Source organism: Aegilops tauschii, chromosome 7, assembly GCF_002575655.3.
Source record: "Aegilops tauschii subsp. strangulata cultivar AL8/78 chromosome 7, Aet v6.0, whole genome shotgun sequence".
NCBI lineage: Eukaryota > Viridiplantae > Streptophyta > Magnoliopsida > Poales > Poaceae > Aegilops > Aegilops tauschii.
In genome coordinates, this window is record NC_053041.3 from 194,722,038 (window position 1) to 194,741,670 (window position 19,633).

Here is a 19,633-nt window from a genome sequence, read left to right on the forward strand (position 1 = left end):
AAATAGTATAAAATGTTCTTGATTCTAGAAAATGTTCGAAAGATTGCAATAGTGTGTTCACGAATTTGAAAAATGTTCACGATTTCAAATATGTGAATGAGTTAAAAAAATGTTCATCGTTTTAAAAATAATTGATGATTTTAAGAAAATTGAGAGTGATAGTGTATCGTCATGATGCAACAAAATGTGGTCATGGTCGTTGTAGATTATACTATATTTTTTTTATCTTGTTGCAACACACGGGCCTTTTGCTACCGCTAAAAAAATGTGGCCACATTCTCTCCAAAAGACCAAGGAGCGAACATTCGAAGAGTAGATTTTTGAGGTAATTACACCACTGGTGCTTGAATTTGCCACGAATGTGCACTTTAGTGCCTGAACTTGAAAAATACATTGAACTGGTTCCATAACTTGGCATGAACGTGCAAATACAGTTCACATCTTATATGTATACGTCCACGGCCCTGACGAGGCACCCCAAGTGTCCTGGTTTATGTGGAAAAACCCCTGAAATTGTTTTCTCCTTACATAAAAGACCTCGGTGAGAAACAAATATATATTCACACGCTTGTTGTGAGGGATCGAACCTGTTACCTGTACCTTCATGTGGGAGTGGCTAACCAGCAAACAAGGTTCACACGCTTTTTATACACAGGTCAAATTATTTTATTCGATCAAAAATGGTGCCGGGTCAATTATTTGAACCTGCACCCTAATACTATATAGCGGCCACAAATACCACTCCAACCAAGAACATGTAATTTACAAAGGATAAATTTCTCTTTATATAACACAATGCGCTCGTGTGGTGTAAAATGGACCATTTTCAACATTTCAGTTTTTTCCAGTTTTTGTAAAGCTATGTAAATTATAATTGTGTGTTATAAATGATATATATAATTAAATTAAAGTACATTAAAAATTCATATGATTTAATAAAATATCTCCACAAATAATTTTAAAATAAAAACATTAAATATTAAATTAAATTAATTTTACAATTTTTAAAAGTGCTCACATTTTTAATGAAATATTAAAATAATTTAAGAAAGTTTTGTATATTTAATTAGATTCCCATATAATTCTAAACATTTCCATGTTATAAATAAAATATTTATGTAGTACATTAAAGTGTTCATACTTTAAGAAAAAAAAGTGTTGTTTTAAAAAGTTTATATAATATATAAAAGTTTGTGTGTTTTAAAAAAAAGCGAACCTAGTGCATCCTCAGATTGCAGATCCTCACATGAATAATATTTGAATAAAATAGACATTTTTATAATTCGTAAATATTTAAATTGTATGTATATGTTTTAAAATAACACATGAATTATTTTTAAAATGACATGTAAAATTTAAATTCTTTTTGAAATCATGTTTGTTATATAGTCATAAATATTAATTATACTTTAGAAACATGAGACCTTTTTGGTAGAAGTGGTATCCAAGGCTGATATATAACATTTTGTCGGATGTTTGGATCACAAACCCGACACTATTTTTTGCTGGATTATTAAATTCCTTTAATTTATGTTGTTTCGCCTAGTGTACATAATGGTCATGAATCCAGTTTTGACTATACAACTGTGCTGCGGTCGACTGGCTAGCCGCGAGCTAACAGTAGTTCACTGGTTCGATTCCCTGCAAGTCTAGCTTTCAGTTTTATTTCAGCCCTTTATCTGTGAGGTCCTATTTCTAAGAAAATAGTTTTAAGGGGTTTTCCAAAAAATAGGCCGCACGCCCTGCCATTCAGTAGCTGACAGCGGGCCCCATGCCACGCCGGAATGCCTTGTCAGCATCGTGTGCGTATGCTGAAGAGATTTGAACTGTATTTGCACGCTCATGTCAAGTTATGGAACTAGTTCAATGTATTTTTTAAGTTTAGGCACTAAAGTGAACATCCGTGACAAGTTCAAGCACCAACGGTGTATTTACCTCTAGATTTTTCATTTACTAAATTAATTTTAGCTTCCAGACAAGTATAGCCATATATAATTCACCATTGAAAGTAGCTATCTTCTGAACCGTTCAAACCACCAGCAATTGCTAACTAGAATCTCCCTAAAAATAAGGCCACCGACTAAACGGTGTGTTCAAAGTTAGCCAAGAGACTCGTTCATCTCCAACAACCTTGCCGCCCACTCATATCACATACATGCACGCACGTAGAGAGAGGCCTCGACATGCCGCCCACCACCAACTCTTCTTCAACCTCCGATCCCCCAGATTAGCTAGCCTGCTAACCCGGGCTATAAGACGCCCCCTCCATTCCCCCCTTCTTCCCCACGCAAGCATCAAGGGCACGAATAAGCAATCCCAGCTTTGCCAATAAGCCCTTGTTCTTCCTCATCTCCCTCTTTCGACTTTCTCAGGTCATGGAGATGAAGAAGATTGCCTGCGCCGTCCTCATCGCCGCATCGGCGACCGTTGCCCTCGCCGCCGATGGTCCGGCCCTTGCCCCGGCGGGAACCCTGGCGGGAGCCCCGGCGGCGGGAGCATCCGCAGCAACCGGCGCCTTCCCGGCCGTCGGCGCAGTGCTCGGCGCCTCCGTACTCTCCTTCTTTGCTTACTACATGCAGTAAGTAGGCGAAGGAAGATACGTGCACCTGGAGGAGGATGAAGAGGACAAATGCTGCTGGTGCTTCCTGTATTTCGTTAATTTGATGTGTGTTTTCGTTTTTGTGATACATGTACCTTTGATTTGGTTTGAAGCTGGATTACTTGACCATATGTTGATTGATCCATTTATTTCATTAATGGAAAATTTCACTCTTCATTCATTTGATTGCCTTTCTTACCGTCGTGAATTGACCTCTAACTTATACTATGTAAACGATGTGAGATTTTGGTTGTTCTACTGTATCACATTTTTTATCCTAAAACTTATAGGGGACATTTTATAATTAATAGAGCATAAAAGGAAGAAGAAAACATCTGCTTACAAGATCCTAACAAAAGAGAGAATGCTTTATTAATATAAGGCCATTACTTTTATTTCTCATAACATGAATCTACTAAGATATATTTCATGCCATCAGTTGATGCATCCTCTGATCATATAGCATGTGAATCACCCAACTCTTGGAACCGCAATCACCTTGGCGTTTGCATAGTCACCATTGGGCGTGGCAGCCACGAAGATCCTAACGCGATTGCAACAGTAGTCACCGGTAACAACGGCATCTTGGGGAACGTAAATGGCATCGGTGGAAGGTCTCTCTTTCTCAATCACATCTTTTGCCTCCTTGCCCTTCCTGCCCAACAACTCTGGCCAGATCAACTTGCCCGCTGTTGTGCATGCACAGCAACAATGGATTATTACAATGTGGTTTAACACCTTAACAAAAACAGTACGGTCATATCAGACTAAAAAAAATAAGCGATGGAATTATGCGAAAGTTGAAGCATGAACACAAGAACTCTTACGGCATTGGCCAGTGACAGGGGAGCTGCACGTCCTTTCAACATGGTATGACATGGTTGCTAAACTTTCTTCTGTTGTGTGGAAGAGACGGCGGGTACAATCGAGTATTTATATGCAAAACTAGTAATTAAGTGACTCGTTAATGCATTACAAATATTGTCTCATTCATCACAATACAGCCAGGCAATTTCCGTTGGCCAGACACACTTACTAAATCAAATTAAGAGATGTAAATATACATAATGGGTATAATGGTGTATTAAAATTACCGAGGATCGAGGTGACTAAAGATAGGCTAGTGCGAGCTGATTTAGTATTGAATTATAAAATTACTTGAAGCTCTTATTCATGAATTTGAAAATTAGTTATTTTTTAGTAGCATCAATTCTTGATTATTATTTAACACGTTTTATGTCCAGGATCTATTTGTTTATTCTTTTTTGTGTGTGTTTATTCTCTTGATTTGACTCGGTGCATTTGCATATCCTTTGGGCAATCATGGATCACGCGCTCGCAATGTATCATCATGGATTTGAAGCATAATCCGATGCAAGAGGAAGAGGGCAGGATTGAAAAAGTTTTGTAGCCGAGCTTCTCGAAAACTTTGGATGTGTTATAGGGATAAATGAAAATGAATACTAAGGTTTATGGTGCATTATCAACGTGATTTCCTTTTAGTCTCTTATTTACTTCAAAATTATCAATCAAGAGAAAAAATCACTCGCAAAAACGAAACAAAAAAGATCAAGTAAACAAATCCTAGCCACAAATCATTCAGATTTTTTCTCTTGAACTGACTTTAGTGTGTTTGCATACCCTTCCGTAGCGTGGCTCAAACTAGATCTTTGTGTCTGTTATGAGACTCTGGTACACAATGTCGGGCAGCAAGGACGATTAGAGCATTTACAGCCGGACTCCCCTATACGTCTGTGGGCGCATTCGGACACACATGCTGACACATCCGAACGGGCCCTCATATTTCACTTCCGGCATCCACATATCTCAAACCCGGACTCTCAAATCCATGCACGTCGATTATGAAAGCCAATGTCGCACGTAATAAACAAATGTTGGTACCGAGCATAGATAGTGTTTACATAAAATTTATTTTAAGTGCACAACTCAAGCATTAGCTCCTTGGTTTCCATTATGGGTCCACATGTGCTCCACAATATTACCGAGTAGCTGAGTGTGCACCTGACGATCTCGAAGATTCTGATGCATCTGCAGAAAGTTCATAAGCTAAGGGGATTTCAACTTGTTCTCCAGATACTTCAAAATCATTGGTTTGGGCTACAACATCACCCTCACCCTCGACAAATCACATTATGCAGAATAACACAACATGTCATCAGCTATCACAAAGTTTCTGATTCCCACATCATTGCACCGCTCCGCACAATTTTCCAACGAGCTTGAAGCACACGAAATGCCCTTGCCACATCCTTCCTAGCCACTTCATGCATTGTTGTAAAATGGCTCTGTTTATTACCATGTGGTTCGAATATGGTCTTCACAAATGCCGCCCACTACGGATAGATACCATTGACAGGATAGTATCTCATGTTGTAGTCTTGGCCGTTGACATTGTAGTTGCACGATGGTGATTCTCCATTGCAAAGCCTCCTGGACATGGAAGATCGTTGAAGCATGTTGATGTCATTGTGAGAACCCGACATTCCAAAAAAAGCATGCCAAATCCATAAGTCATGTGATGCCACCGCTTCTAGTATGATGGTGGCCTCTTTGGTGTGACCTTGATACATTCCCCACAAATCTTTGTGGCAGTTCTTCCATTGCCAATGCATGCAATCAACTGATCCGAGCATTCCTGAAAACCCCCTTGCCTCTCCAATAGCCAACAAATTCTCTGTGTCTTGCGCATTTGGTTCCCTGAGATACTCAGGTCCAAACACCTCCACTATGGCGCGGACAAACTTGACAATAGTCTTCAAGCACGTGCTCTCCTCCATCCTGATCACCTCACCAACGGCATCTGCAACAGTACCAAGTGCAAGCATCCTCAAAGCAGCAGTGCACTTTTGCTTGGCAGAGAAACAGAGTTGTCCGCAACAATCCCTTGTGAGTCTAAAGTAGTCGTCGTGTGCCTCCACTCCCTCCATAATGCGCAAAAACAATGGTTTTCACATGCGAAAACGGCGACGAAACCATGGATCATCCTGGAAAGTAGGATTGGGAGCAAAGTAGTCCCTGTGCAGTAGCTTTGCTCCGGACACCCTATCTTGGTTGATCACTCTTCTCCCTTTGATTGAGCCCTTGAAGTTAAGAATATGCTCCACTTGCCGGTCCATTTCCTCTTGCATGCTCATGAGCATGATAATGTCCACTTCTTCGTTCAAATCCGAGGAATCGAAGAACTCATCTTGAATCATTTGATCAAGCTCCGTCGGTCCATACTCCTCGTCAGACGAAGCATCGGATCCATCGTTTTCCCTGATAAAATCACAAAAAATCCGATCGGACAATGCGTCGAATACATCAAGCACTGAACATCTGCCTGCCTGAACGTATGAGGCGGATTTGAGGCGTCCAGTTGTAGATGCTCTTATGAGAGTAAGCATGAATCAACGGCCGGGATCGATGATAATCGATGGCGGGCATGGACCACCTCGCTTCATGATGTCAAAATCCATCGATTAGCACCATGGACTTGAAGGATACTCCGATGCGAGCAGAAGAAAGTAAAATCGAAGAGTATTGTAGCCTAGTTTCTTAAAACGTAGGGGCCAGCAAAATATATTGAAGATCATGACGCTCATTATCAAAATGATTTCCTTTTAGTTTCGCTCAAAATTTTCATTGCTTTATCAATTTCTAAATCGTGGTAACCTCTGTCAATTCTCCACTTGATTTTTGAGTAAACCAATGCAAAGTTCCGTTTGAGTAGGCCAATGCGAAAGGAGTTGCCACAAAAAGCACATGCCATTTTTTTGTAAAACCAATAGATAATTAGTTAATACCAGCCAACTCCCTGTTAGATGATAGAGATAGAATACTGTTTAAGTTTGTCTTGTGATCTATCTCCTCGTCTGTAACTTCCTGTATTTGAACTCTGTAACCTGGAACGCATCCTAGCGGTAGTTCCTTTCGTGTACGCCACGGCTGGCTATCTCGCCTACATCAATATATACACGCGGCCACCCAAGGGTGGAGATACGCTTCCCAACCAAATCTTTCATGGTCATCAGAGCCTCTTCCTCCTAGATCGAATTTCATCTAGCTAGAGCGAAAGCCATGGCCGGAACTACCTCATCCGCCCTCGCCAGCACCTCGGGTTCCCTCACCACCGATTCATCTGCCTCCCTCTTCGCCCCATCATCAAGCACCACCCACGTTATGTCCATCGGACCATTACCGCAAGAGAAGCTAACCAGGAGCAACTTTCTCCTGTGGAAGGCCATCGTGTTGCCTCAGATCAAAGGCGCCCAGATGCAGCACTTCCTCGAACCGACGAGCCAAGCGCCGCCGGCCACTCTCACCGTCACTAAGGACGGGAATGAGGAACAAGTTGTCAATATGGCACGAGTCCTCTGGTCTGCTCAACAGCAGCAGCTTCAAGGGTACTTGATGGGATCCCTCTCCCGCGAGATCCTTGCCCAAGTCGTCACTCTCCAGACGCCGCACGAGGTGTGGGCTGCCATCCATGCCACGTTCGCAGCTCAATCCCAGGCTCAGGTGATCAACACCAGAATTGCTTTGCACAATCTTCAGAAGTGGAACACAGGTATGGCCGACTACATCGCCAAAGTGAAGTCTCTCACGGACGAGATCGCATGTTCAGGCGAAAGACCTCTCTCTAATGGTGAGATCACATCGCATATCCTTGCTGGACTCGACCTCGAGTACAACCCGGTTGTCTCTACCCTTGCTGCTCGGGTGGAGCCTGTCACCGTTCCAGAACTCTACAGCCAACTCCTCTCCTTCGATGCTCGAATCAATCTACTCCATGGTCTGAACCCTCGGCAGTCTTCTGCGAACTCTGTCTCTCGCGGGCGTGGAGCAGGAGGTCGCGGGTGTGGTCACCAGACGCACAGCCGCAGCAGCAGCAGTAGCGGGCGCGGGCGTGGTGCCTCTCAGTACGGGCGCCCAAGTGCAGGAGGCTCCAACTAGAACGGTGGAAGCGGGGGCGGCTACAACCAGTACGGCGGGGGTTCGTCCTCCAACAGCCGTGGGGGCCACAACCAGTACGGCGGGGGTTCCTCCTCCAACAGCCGTCGTCCCCGCTGCCAGTTATGTAAGAAGCCGGGTCATGAGGTGATGGAGTGCTGGAACAGGTTTGATGAGAACTACGTCCTCGACGAACGCCATGTAGCTGCAGCAATAAGGGAACGGGAAGAAGATGCAGGCACGGTCTGGTATGCTGATTCCGGCGCCACAGATCATGTTGCCAATGAACTTGAGAAGCTCGCTCTCCGCGAGAAGTACTTCGGGAGCGACCAAATTCACACCGCAAGCGGTGGAGATATGGGCATTCATCACATAGGTCAAGCTATTATTAACTCCCCTACTTGCAAACGTGATCTTCTTTTAAAAGATGTCCTACTTGTTCCACAAGCCGATAAAAATCTTGCATCCATGTCTCGCCTAAGTTCCGATAACAATGTCTTTTTTGAAACTCATCCTAAATACTTTTTTATAAAGGATCGGGCAACGAGGGAGCTCATCCACCACGGTAGATGCATTGGAGGACTCTACCCCATCGCATCAAGAGCTTTTAGTCGTCTTCGTCATCGTCAAGTCTACTCCATCGTCAAGCCCTCCTTGGCAAGATGGCATCAAAGATTAGGACATCCGTCATCGATCATAGTTAAGCAAGTAGTGAATAAAGGCAATCTTATGTTGTCCCATAGTCAAAGTGAAGAGTCTGTTTGTGATGCTTGTCAATGTGCCAAGAGTCATCAACTTCCTTATCCTAAGTCAACTAGTGTGTCTCATGCTCCTTTAGAGCTTATTTTTAGTGATGTATGGGGTCATACAAGAGATTCTTTTAGAAGAAAGAAATATTATGTTAGTTTTACTGATGACTTTAGTAAATTCACTTGGATATATTTGCTCAAGTACAAATCTGAAGTGTTTTATGTTTTTCAAGAGTTTCAAAAGCTTGTTGAAAGACAATTCGACAGAAAAATTCTCACAGTCCAAAGTGATTGGGGAGGGGAGTATGAGAAAGTCAACTCTTTCTTTCGAGACATAGGCATAGAACATCATGTATCTGTTAGGTTGATCTCTCTCCCGTTCGAGCCCAACGGGTCGAACGGGCCCTTGACTCGCGCCCTGATCGGGGGCGCCCAACCAAACCATGGTTGGTGGGCCCCTGTGACCCGCGCTATATAAACAGAGGTGGGGGCCGGGGCGCTATTCACGAGGTTAATCGCTGCCGCAATCCCCACCTACAATCCCTACCGATCTAGGGTTAGTGCGGTGCTCACGGGAAGCTCCACCACCTCGCCCACTCTCTGCCATCGCCGTGCTCCCTAGCACCACGATGGCCTCCAGCTCGAGTTCATCGACTGCTGCACAAGGTAGGTTCACCGGATCTACTAGCCTACTCCGATCTAAAGACCTATCAATGGTATCAGCCAGATCGGGCTAGTTGTTTTCGGTAGAAAGAAATCACAGCAATAGTTTTTCCTTCTCCCAAAGAACCCTAGAAGGGCAAAGAAAGCTCAAAGAAAAGTTGTGCCGCCGTCATGGCCGCACCTGTTCCTCTCGATCCGGACGCGCATCGGCAAGCCGAGGCGTCGGACGAAGAACTCACCCCACAGGGGCAAAGAGCACCACCACCGATCCATTCGACGGCGGCGCGCTCACCGCAATGGGAACGCGCGACCGGCGAAGGGGTCGGCAGGTGCACAACCGCTCCATCCATCTAGGTCGCCGTTGGGCGTCAGCTGCCTCTCTCTCTCTGGGGAGGTGGTGGTTGGAGAGGAATGAAACAGAAGAAAAGGGAAAGAAGAGGACGAGCGCGCGGCGCGCTGGCTTCCGCCGCCGCCGCCGGCAGCCGGACAGGGCGGTCGGGGCGCAGCCCCGTGCTCACGCCGCGGGAGCGAGTCCAGAAGAAAGAAACAGAAAGGGGGAAGGGAAAGGAGAGGCTCGCGCGGCGCGGTGCTGAACGCCGTCGCCGGCGGCCGGCGCTCTCGCGCGGCGGCGCTCGGCGCCGTTGCCGGCGAAGTCCTGTGCGGGACATAGGCGAGCGGCGCGTGCGAGGCGAGAGGAAGAAACAGAAATGGGCTAGGGTTTTTCGGATCGACCGTGGGGGCTGTTTTTGTTCACGCGAGATCGACGCTGGATCGTTGGATCGTGTTCGACGGCCAGGATTGAAACCCTAGCCCCGCCCTGGGCTTTTTGGGCCGAAAGCGCTGGCCAGCTGAGCTGCTGGGCCGGCAGCCGCGCGCGCGAGCCGAACAGGCCTTGAGAGGCTGGGCCGGCTTCGGCCAGGACAGGCGCGCACAGCGCGCGAGCAGGCCGTGGGCCGGGCGAGAGGGCTGGCCGTTGATGTGCTGCTCGTTTTCTTTTTGTTTTCTGTTTATTTTGTTATTTGTCCAGTTTTGGGCAAATTCCAAATAATGTTTTCTATGCAAATTTTTTCCAACGAAAATTTTTGTTTAGCAAATAGCAAAGTAAACAGAAAATTTCATGAGAACGAAAATTTTCAGAAAAGGAAATGTTCATGAATTTTATAAAGAAAATAATAAAGTTCATGAATTTTTTTTATCTTGTCAAAGAAAAGTTTCTGTAAATAATTAAAAGTTCATGAATTTTTATTCATGTTTTTCCACTGCGTAAATAATTAATGCTCTTTTACAAAGAAAATAAAAGTTTAGAAAGAATTAAGGTTTTAAGAGCATGTTAAAGTGATTATTAAAATGAATATGATTATGTTATTTTTATGATCAACGTTGTTAATAACATGATCATGTTTTATTGTTGAAATTTAAAGGTGCATTTATTTCTATTTTTTGCCCAACGGTAATATAGATTTAATTGCATAGACAGTTATATGTTTAATTTGACCAACGTTAGATTAATACATATGATTGTTATATTGATGTCACTTAAATTGTAATTTCAGGAGGCTTTCATTTGATGAGTTTCCTAAAAGAAGTTCCGACACTCAGAGGTGACAACCACACTGAGTGGAGGAAGAAAGTTGAACTGGCGTTTGTTTGTGCTGATCTTGACTGAGTTGTGGAGAAACCACAGCCGGTCAGACCCACAGAGCCAGTAAGAGAGGCTACTGACGATGATGCTGCATGGGCTAAAAAGAAAGGGGACTATGCTCCTTTAGAGCAGTCCTACCTTATAGATAATCAAAAGTGGGTCAATGCAAATAAAAAATGCATGGCCTTTATAAAGAACACCATTGAGAGCGCCATTGTGGGCTCCATTGCAGAGTGCACTTCCGCAGGGGAGTTGCTCTCAAAGATAAAGAGCCAGTTCACTGGCTCTTCAAAGATATATGCCACCCAGGTGTTAGAGCAACTGGTGACAGAAAAATACACAGGTGGTAGTCATGGCATAAGAGAGCACATCCTCAGGATGAGCAATATGGCTGCAAAGCTCAAACCCATGGATGCGGATCTGGAGATCAAACCAGCGCTCCTGGTCCACTTGTCATGGCTTCATTGCCGAAGGAGTTTGAAGCTTTTGTTGTGAACTATAATATGTCACCTGGAACATGGGACGTAGAAAAGACAATAGCAATGTGCGTTCAAGAAGAGGAGAGACTAAAAGCCTCACATGGTGGTACACTCAACTATGTGCATGGTCACAAAAGAAAGAATTACAATCTAAACAACAAAAGTTCTCCTTCAAAGCCACAAGGAAAAGTTTCCTATCAGCATCAGCGTCAGCAATAGCCTTTCTCAGTGGACAAAGACACTTGTCTCCACTGTAAGAAGACCGGGCATTACAAGAAAGACTGTCCTGTTTGGCTAAAGTCGATCATGGCAAAAAGAGGTAACAATATAGTTTCATTTGTAAATGAATCCCTGTATGCACAGTTTTCAAAATCCACTTGGTGGATTGACTCTGGAGCAACTGTTCATGTTGCAAATTCTTTACAGGGATTCCATTCGACGCGGACTACGCTAAGAAGCGAAAGACGCATTGAAGTGGCGAACGGAGTCGAAGCAGAAGTTGAAGCTGTCGGTGATATCTCCTTGGAGTTAGCTGATGGATTCAATCTTCTACTTAGAGATGTTTTATTTGTTCCATCATGTCATAGAAACTTAATAAGTGTTTCTTGCTTGGACAAAGATAATTATGAGTGTTATTTTGGACATGGCAAGTGTGCCATTTGGTTAAATAATGCTTATGTGGGTGATGCTTTACTACATGATGAGCTTTATTTGTTATCACTTCGTGAAAAAGTTTATTCCGTTTGCAATGTGAAAGAACATGTTTCTGCGTCGAATAAAGAACAAAAGAAAAGGAAAAGAACATTTGACTCATCGAAATTATGGCACTATCGCTTGGGCCATATTTCGAAGGGGAGAATAGAAAGATTAGTCAAAAGTGAAATTCTTCCTCTGTTAGAATTTTCAGACTTAGAACAATGCATAGATTGCATTAAAGGAAAGTACGTAAAACAAATCAAAAAAGGTGCAATCCATAGCACAGGCACACTAGAAATCATTCACACTGATATTTGTGGACCATTTCCGGTGAAAAGTGTGGATGGATATGACTCGTTCATAACATTCACAGATGATTACTCTCGCTATGGTTATATTTATCCAATCAAAGAAAGATCGGAAGCGTTGGATATTTAAAATATTCAAAGCTGAAGTTGAAAATCAGCACGATAAAAGAATAAAGATAGTAAGGTCCGACCGTGGGGGAGAGTACTACGGTCGACACACTCCATATGGCCAAGTCCCTGGACCTTTTGCGAAGTTCTTGCAGGAGACTGGCATAGTAGCCTAGTATTCAATGCCGGGCGAGCCTCAGCAAAATGGAGTAGCTGAAAGGCGCAACCGTACCCTTATGGATATGGTGCGCAGCATGATGAGTTATTCCAACTTGCCATTGGGATTATGGATGGAGGCGCTTAAAACCGCCATTCACATTCTCAATAGAGTACCAAGCAAGTCGGTGCCCAAAACACCGTACGAGCTATGGACAGGAAGGATGCCCTCCCTACAACACTTCAGGGTGTGGGGGTGCCCTGCTGAGGCCAAAATGTTTAATCCAAACATTGCAAAGTTAGATCCCAAAACAGTATGTTGCCACTTCATTGGCTATCCAGACAGATCAAAAGGTTTTCGTTTCTACTGCCCTGACAGATATACAAAGTTTGTAGAAACGAGACATGCAGTCTTCTTAGAGGACGAAATGATGAGGGGGAGCTTGGTAGCTCGGAAAATTGATCTTGAGGAGAAGAGGGTGCATGCACCTAATCCGATGATTCAGGAGCCATTTTTCTCACTACCAGTTGCAACTCCACCCATGACAGCTATGGGGGAAGACCCGAAACCTGTCCGTCAGGAGCCGACTGAACCCGTTGTTGAGCATGAAAGGGAGGTGCAACAGCAAAATTTAGAAGAAGTGCCAGAAGTTGAGGAACAAAATGTGCCAGAAACTGAGGCCCTTAGAAGGTCTACAAGACCAAGAAAGTCAGCTATTTCCACTGACTTTAAAGTTTATAACACAGAAATGGTTCATATGGAAAAAGATCCCACCTCATATGAAGAAGCCATGAGAAGCCCTCATTCATCGAAGTGGATGAAGGCAATGGAAGACGAGATGAAATCGATGAGTTCCAAAGATGTTTGGGACTTAGAGGAAATTCCTAAAGGAGCCAAAACAGTAGGCTGTAAATGGGTCTACAAAATTAAGTATGACTCTAAAGGGAATATAGAAAAGTATAAAGCACGACTCGTGGCAAAAGGATTTACACAAAGAGAATGGATAGATTACAATGAGACATTTTCTCCAGTCTCATGTAAGGATTCCTTCAGAATCATAATGGCATTAGTTGCTCATTTTGATTTAGAGTTACATCAAATGGATGTTAAGACGGCATTTCTGAATGGTGATTTAAAAGAAAAGGTCAACATGAAACAACCCAAGGGTTTTATCATGGAAGGCAAGGAAAATATGGGATGCCGCCTGAAGAAATGCATTTATGGATTAAGACAAGCCTCTCGGCAGTGGTATCTAAAGTTTAATCAAACGATTAAAATTGGATTTAAAGAAAATATTGAGGATAATTGCATTTATGCAATGTTTAAAAGTGGGAAATATATTTTCCTAATCTTGTATGTGGACGATATCCTGCTTGCTAGTAGTGATGTTAGTCTACTACAAGAAACAAAGAAATACTTATCCTCAAATTTTGACATAACAGATCTTGGTGAAGCATCATATGTTTTGGGCATAGAAATTCACCGAGATAGGAACAATGGAGTCTTAGGACTATCTCAGCAAGCATATTTAGAAAAGGTTCTTAAAAAGTATAATATGCATGCGAGTAAAGCCACACCTGCTCCAATAGTCAAGGGCGATAGTTTTGGGAAATTTCGATGTCCCAAGAACCAGTATGAGATCGATCAAATGAAAGCAGTACCATATGCTTCGGCAGTTGGCAGCTTACAGTATGCACAAGTGTGCACTCGCCCTGACTTAGCTTTTATCACCGGGGTACTCGGTAGATATCAAGAGAATCCAGGCCTAGAGCACTGGAAGATGGTAAAGAAAGCATTGCGTTATGCGCAAGGCACGAAGGACTACATGCTAATATACAGGAGAAGTGATTCCCTAGAGATAAAAGGGTATTCAGACGCAGATTTTGCGGGGGACAGAGATGATAGAAAATCCACGTCAGGATATACATTCACCCTCGCTGGGGGAGCTATTTCGTGGAAAAGCTCCAAACAGTCGATAGTTGCATCATCCACGATGTATGCAGAATTCATAGCATGTTTCGAAGCCACGGGGCAGGCGATATGGCTAAAGAAATTTGTACCCGACTTGAAAGTGGTAGATTGTATTCACAAACCACTAAAGATGTACTGTGACAACCAGCCCGCAGTACTCTATGCTCACAACAACAAGTCGAGTAATGCTACCAAAACAATAGAGATAAGGTATTATGTTGTGAAAGATAAAATCCGGGATCAAACTATAAGTCTCGAGCATATAAGGACAAAGGATATGCTTGCGGATCCGCTAACGAAAGGCTTACCACCCAATGTGTTCAAGGAACACTTAGCCGGCATGGGTTTAAGGGAAAGCCTTATGATTCCTGGATAGGCCCAAAAGGAACAGAATTTGTTTATGAACATAAAGTATGTTGTAGCTGTATGATTCTAACGGCAATTAAGCCGTGACGATGAAACATGCTCTATGTACCAATATGTGATGAAACAGATAAACTAGAAAGTATAAAGTTAAAAGTAAAGTTGAGATCAAGGGGGAGAATGTTAGGTTGATCTCTCTCCCGTTCGAGCCCAACGGGTCGAACGGGCCCTTGACTCGCGCCCTGATCGGGGGCCCAACCAAACCATGGTTGGTGCCCCCCTGTGACCCGCGCTATATAAACAGAGGTGGGGGGCGGGGCGCTATTCACGAGGTTAATCGCTGCCGCAATCCCTACCGATCTAGGGTTAGCACGGTGCTCACGGGAAGCTCCACCACCTCGCCCACTCTCTGCCATCGCCGTGCTCCCTAGCACCACGATGGCCTCCAGCTCGAGTTCATCGACTGCTGCACAAGGTAGGTTCACCGGATCTACTAGCCTACTCCGATCTAAAGACCTATCAGTATCATGTCCTCATGCTCACCAACAAAATGGTTCGGCTGAACGCAAACATCGTCATATTGTTGAAGTAGGTCTCTCCCTTCTTGCTCATGCATCAATGCCACTTAAATATTGGGATGAAACTTTCATTGCTGCCACCTATCTCATAAATCGTTTGCCTAGTAAAGTGATTGGTAACACCACTCCTTTAGAACGATTATTTCATCATAAACCAGACTACAATTCTCTCAAAATCTTTGGGTGTGCTTGCTACCCCAATTTGCGTCCTTACAATCGTCACAAACTTGAGTTCCGTTCTACCCAGTGTGTCTTCATTGGTTATAGCAATCTTCATAAAGGATATAAATGTCTTGAAATTTCAATTGGACGCACCTATATTTCTCGTGACGTTGTTTTTGATGAAACATTATTTCCCTTTGCAAAGCTTCACCCAAATGCAGGAGCTCTACTTCGCGCTGAAATATCTCTCCTTCATGATTCTCTGTCTAATCCAGATCCAGGGGGTGAATTAACTAAGGCTGATCATGTGATTAGTTCAAAGGAAAAAGAAAATTTTGATTCTGTTGACATATGTGCAGCAACAGGGCATCATTTTATGTGTGAAGGTACGGACAAAAGTGACAACACGGGATCCAGAGCTGATTTGTCTAATCCCGATGCGTCCTGCAGCACGCGATCCCAGGAGGATCCTGGTGACAGGCGCAGCGCGTCAGCCCAGGAGGACAGCCACCGCGCGTCAGCCCAGACGGAGACAAGGGGCGACAGCGCCGGGCCTAGCAGCCCAGCCGATGCGCGCCTGCGCGGCTCGCCTCGCACCACGTGTGCGTGGGCCGGGAACCAGGAGACCAGCGCGGGGCCCAGCGCCAGTTCTCCGCTCCGCACGCCCGAGCGTGGATCGCTCGTCATCGAGCCGTTAGACGCAGTCCTGGCAGGATCCTTTGTGACAGAATCCGATCCAGCGGGATCTTTTGCGGCAGAAACATGTGTGACACCTGGATCCTCTATGGCGAGCCCTGCAGCTCTACCATGTGTACCAGAAGTTCCTCCTCGTGTTACAAGGTCAAAAACCGGTGTGTTCAAACCAAAGGAATACAAGGACGACACAATCAGGTATGACAAGATCAAGCATGCGTTTCTAACCACTACTGGTGAACCTATTCATTTAAATGACGCTCTTGCTCATGAAGAATGGAAAAATGCTATGGATGTTGAATATCATGCACTCATGAAAAATAAAACCTGGCATCTAGTACCACCAGGAAGGAGTAAAAGTATAATTGATTGCAAATGGGTTTATAAGATCAAGAGAAAGTAAGATGGGAGTATAGACAGGTACAAGGCTAGACTAGTTGCAAAAGGTTTTAAGCAAAGGTTTGGCATTGACTATGAAGATACCTTTAGTCCTGTTGTAAAGTCAGCTACTATCATGCTTGTGCTTTCAATTGCTGTTTCCAGAGGTTGGAGTCTACGACAGCTAAAGGTTCGGAACGTGTTTCTTCATGGTGTTCTGGAGGAAGAAGTGTTCATGCGGCAACCACCAGGTTATGAAAACAAAAGCACACCAGATTATGTCTGTAAGTTAGACAAAGCCTTATATGGATTAAAACAAGCACCAAGAGCATGGTACTCCAGGTTGAGTACACAGTTACAAAAGCTTGGGTTCACTCCATCCAAGGCAGATACCTCACTCTTTCTCTACAAAAAAGGCAACATTACTATATTTGTTCTCGTTTATATCGATAATATAATTGTTGCCAGTTCTAGTCCAGATGCTACCACCTGCCTGCTGAAGGATAAAGTTGGAATTTGCCCTCAAAGACTTGGTTCAGATGCAACTGTTGGGGAACGTCGTAATTTCAAAAATTTCCTACGCACACACAGGATCATGGTGATGCATAGCAACGAGAGGGGAGAGTGTGTCCACGTACCCTCGTAGACCGAAAGCGGAAGCGTTAGCACAACGCGGTTGATGTAGTTGTACGTCTTCACGATCCAAGTACCGAACGTACGGCACCTCCGAGTTCAGCACACGTTCAGCTCGATGACGTCCCGCGAACTCCGATCCAGCAGAGCTTCTAGGGAGAGTTCCGTCAGCACGACGGCGAGATGACGGTGATGATGTTGCTACCGACGCAGGGCTTCGCCTAAGCACCGCTACGATATGATCGAGGTGGAATATGGTGGAGGGGGGCACCGCACACGGCTAAGAGATCAAGAGATCAATTGTTGTGTCTAGAGGTGCCCCCTGCCCCCGTATATAAAGGACCAGGGGGAGGAGGCCGACGGCCAGGAGAAGGGCGCGCCAGGGAGGAGTCCTACTCCCACCGGGAGTAGGACTCCCTCTTTTCCTAGTTGGAGTAGGAGGGGGAAAGGAAGGGAAGGAGAGAGGGGGAAGGATAGGGGGCGCCGCCCCCTCCTTGTCCAATTCAGACTAGAGGGGGAGGCGGCGCGCGGCCAGCCCTAGCCGCCCCTCCTCTTCTCCATTAAGGCCCATCTTGGACCATTAAACTCTCCGGGGGGTTCCGGTAACCCCCCGGTACTCCGGTATATGTTCGATACTCCCCGAAACCATTCCGGTGTCCGAACATAGTCGTCCAATATATCGATCTTTATGTCTCGACCATTTCGAGACTCCTCGTAATGTCCGTGATCACATCCGGGACTCCAAACTACCTTCGGTACATCAAAACACAAAAACTCATAATACAATCATCACCGAAACTTTTAGCGTTTGGACCCTACGGGTTCGAGAACTATGTAGACATGACCGAGACATGTCTCCGGTCAATAACCAATAGCGGAACCTGGATGCTCATATTGGCTCCTACATATTCTACGAAGATCTTTATCGGTGAAACCGCATAACAACATACGTTGTTCCCTTTGTCATTGGTATGTTACTTGCCCGAGATTCGATCGTCGGTATCTCAATACCTAGTTCAATCTCGTTACCGGCAAGTCTCTTTACTCGTTCCGTAATACATCATCCCGCAACTAACTCATTAGTTACAATGCTTGCAAGGCTTATAGTGATGTGCATTACCGAGTGGGCCTAGAGATACCTCTCCGACAATCGGAGTGACAAATCCTAATCTCGAAATACGCCAGCCCAACAAGTACCTTCGGAGACACCTGTAGAGCACCTTTATAATCACCCAGTTACGTTGTGACATTTGGTAGCACACAAAGTGTTCCTCCGGTAAACAGGAGTTGCATAATCTCATAGTCATAGGAACATGTATAAGTCATGAAGAAAGCAACATACTAAACGATCAAGTGCTAAGCTAACGGAATGGGTCAAGTCAATCACATCATTCTCCTAATGATGTGATCCCGTTAATCAAATGACAACTCATGTCTATGGCCAGGAAACATAACCATCTTTGATTAACGAGCTAGTCAAGTAGAGGCATACTAGTGACACTCTGTTTGTCTATGTATTCACACATGTATCATGTTTACGGTTAATACAATTCTAGCATGAATAGTAAACATTTATCATGATATAAGGAAATAAATAATAACTTTATTATTGCCTCTAGGGCATATTTCCTTTAGTCTCCCACTTGCACTAGAGTCAATAATCTAGATTACACAGTAATGATTCTAACTCCCATGGAGTCTTGGTGTTGATCATGTTTTGCTCGTGAGAGAGGCTTAGTCAACGAGTCTGCAACATTCAGATCCGTATGTATCTTGCAAATCTCTATGTCTCCCACCTGGACTTGATCCCGGATGGAGTTGAAACGTCTCTTGATGTGCTTGGTTCTCTTGTGAAATCTGGATTCCTTTGCCAAGGCAATTGCACCAGTATTGTCACAAAAAAATTTCATTGGACCCGATGCACTAGGTCTGACACCTAGATCGGATATGAACTCCTTCATTTGCTGCTTCCGAAGCAGCAATGTACTCCGCTTCACACGTAGATCCCGCCACGACGCTTTGTTAGAACTGCTCCAACTGACAGCTCCACCGTTTAATATAAACATGTATCCGGTTTGCAATTTAGAATTGCCCGGATGAGTGTCAAAGCTTGCATCAACGTAACCATTTACGATGAGCTCTTTGTCACCTCCATAAACGAGAAACATATCCTTAGTCGTTTTCAGGTATTTCAGGATGTTCTTGACCGCTGTCCAGTGATCCACTCCTGGATTACTTTGGTACCTCCCTGCTAAACTAATAGCAAGTCACACATCAGGTCTGGTACACAACATTGCATACATGATAGAGCCTATGGCTGAATCATAGGGAACATCTTTCATTTTCTCTCTATCTTCTGCAGTGGTCGGGCATTGAGTCTTACTCAATTTCACACCTTGTAACACAGGCAAGAACCCTTTCTTTGCTTGATCCATTTTGAACTTCTTCAAAACTTTGTCAAGGTATGTGCTTTGTGGAAGTACAATTAAGCGTCTTGATCT

General features: G+C 44.3%; 2 protein-coding genes across 2 annotated transcripts; one reads left to right on the forward strand and one right to left on the reverse strand.

Annotated features, from left to right (window-relative positions):
• Positions 1-2,289: 2,289 nt before the first annotated feature.
• Positions 2,290-2,780, forward strand: LOC109733539 (uncharacterized). The gene has a single exon (XM_020292759.3). The coding sequence runs from the start codon at positions 2,376-2,378 to the stop codon at positions 2,580-2,582; it is 207 nt and encodes a 68-aa protein (XP_020148348.1). The 5' UTR covers positions 2,290-2,375; the 3' UTR covers positions 2,583-2,780.
• Positions 2,781-4,953: 2,173 nt separating this feature from the next.
• Positions 4,954-5,547, reverse strand: LOC141027028 (uncharacterized). The gene has a single exon (XM_073503940.1). The coding sequence runs from the start codon at positions 5,545-5,547 to the stop codon at positions 4,954-4,956; it is 594 nt and encodes a 197-aa protein (XP_073360041.1).
• Between the last annotated feature and the right edge of the window lie 14,086 nt (positions 5,548-19,633).

What these genes read in the sequence shown, in the direction of transcription:
- LOC141027028 (XM_073503940.1), bottom strand. Translation starts at nt 5,547, where the DNA reads ATGGAGGGAGTGGAGGCACACGACGACTACTTTAGACTCACAAGGGAT.
- LOC109733539 (XM_020292759.3), top strand. Translation starts at nt 2,376, where the DNA reads ATGGAGATGAAGAAGATTGCCTGCGCCGTCCTCATCGCCGCATCGGCG.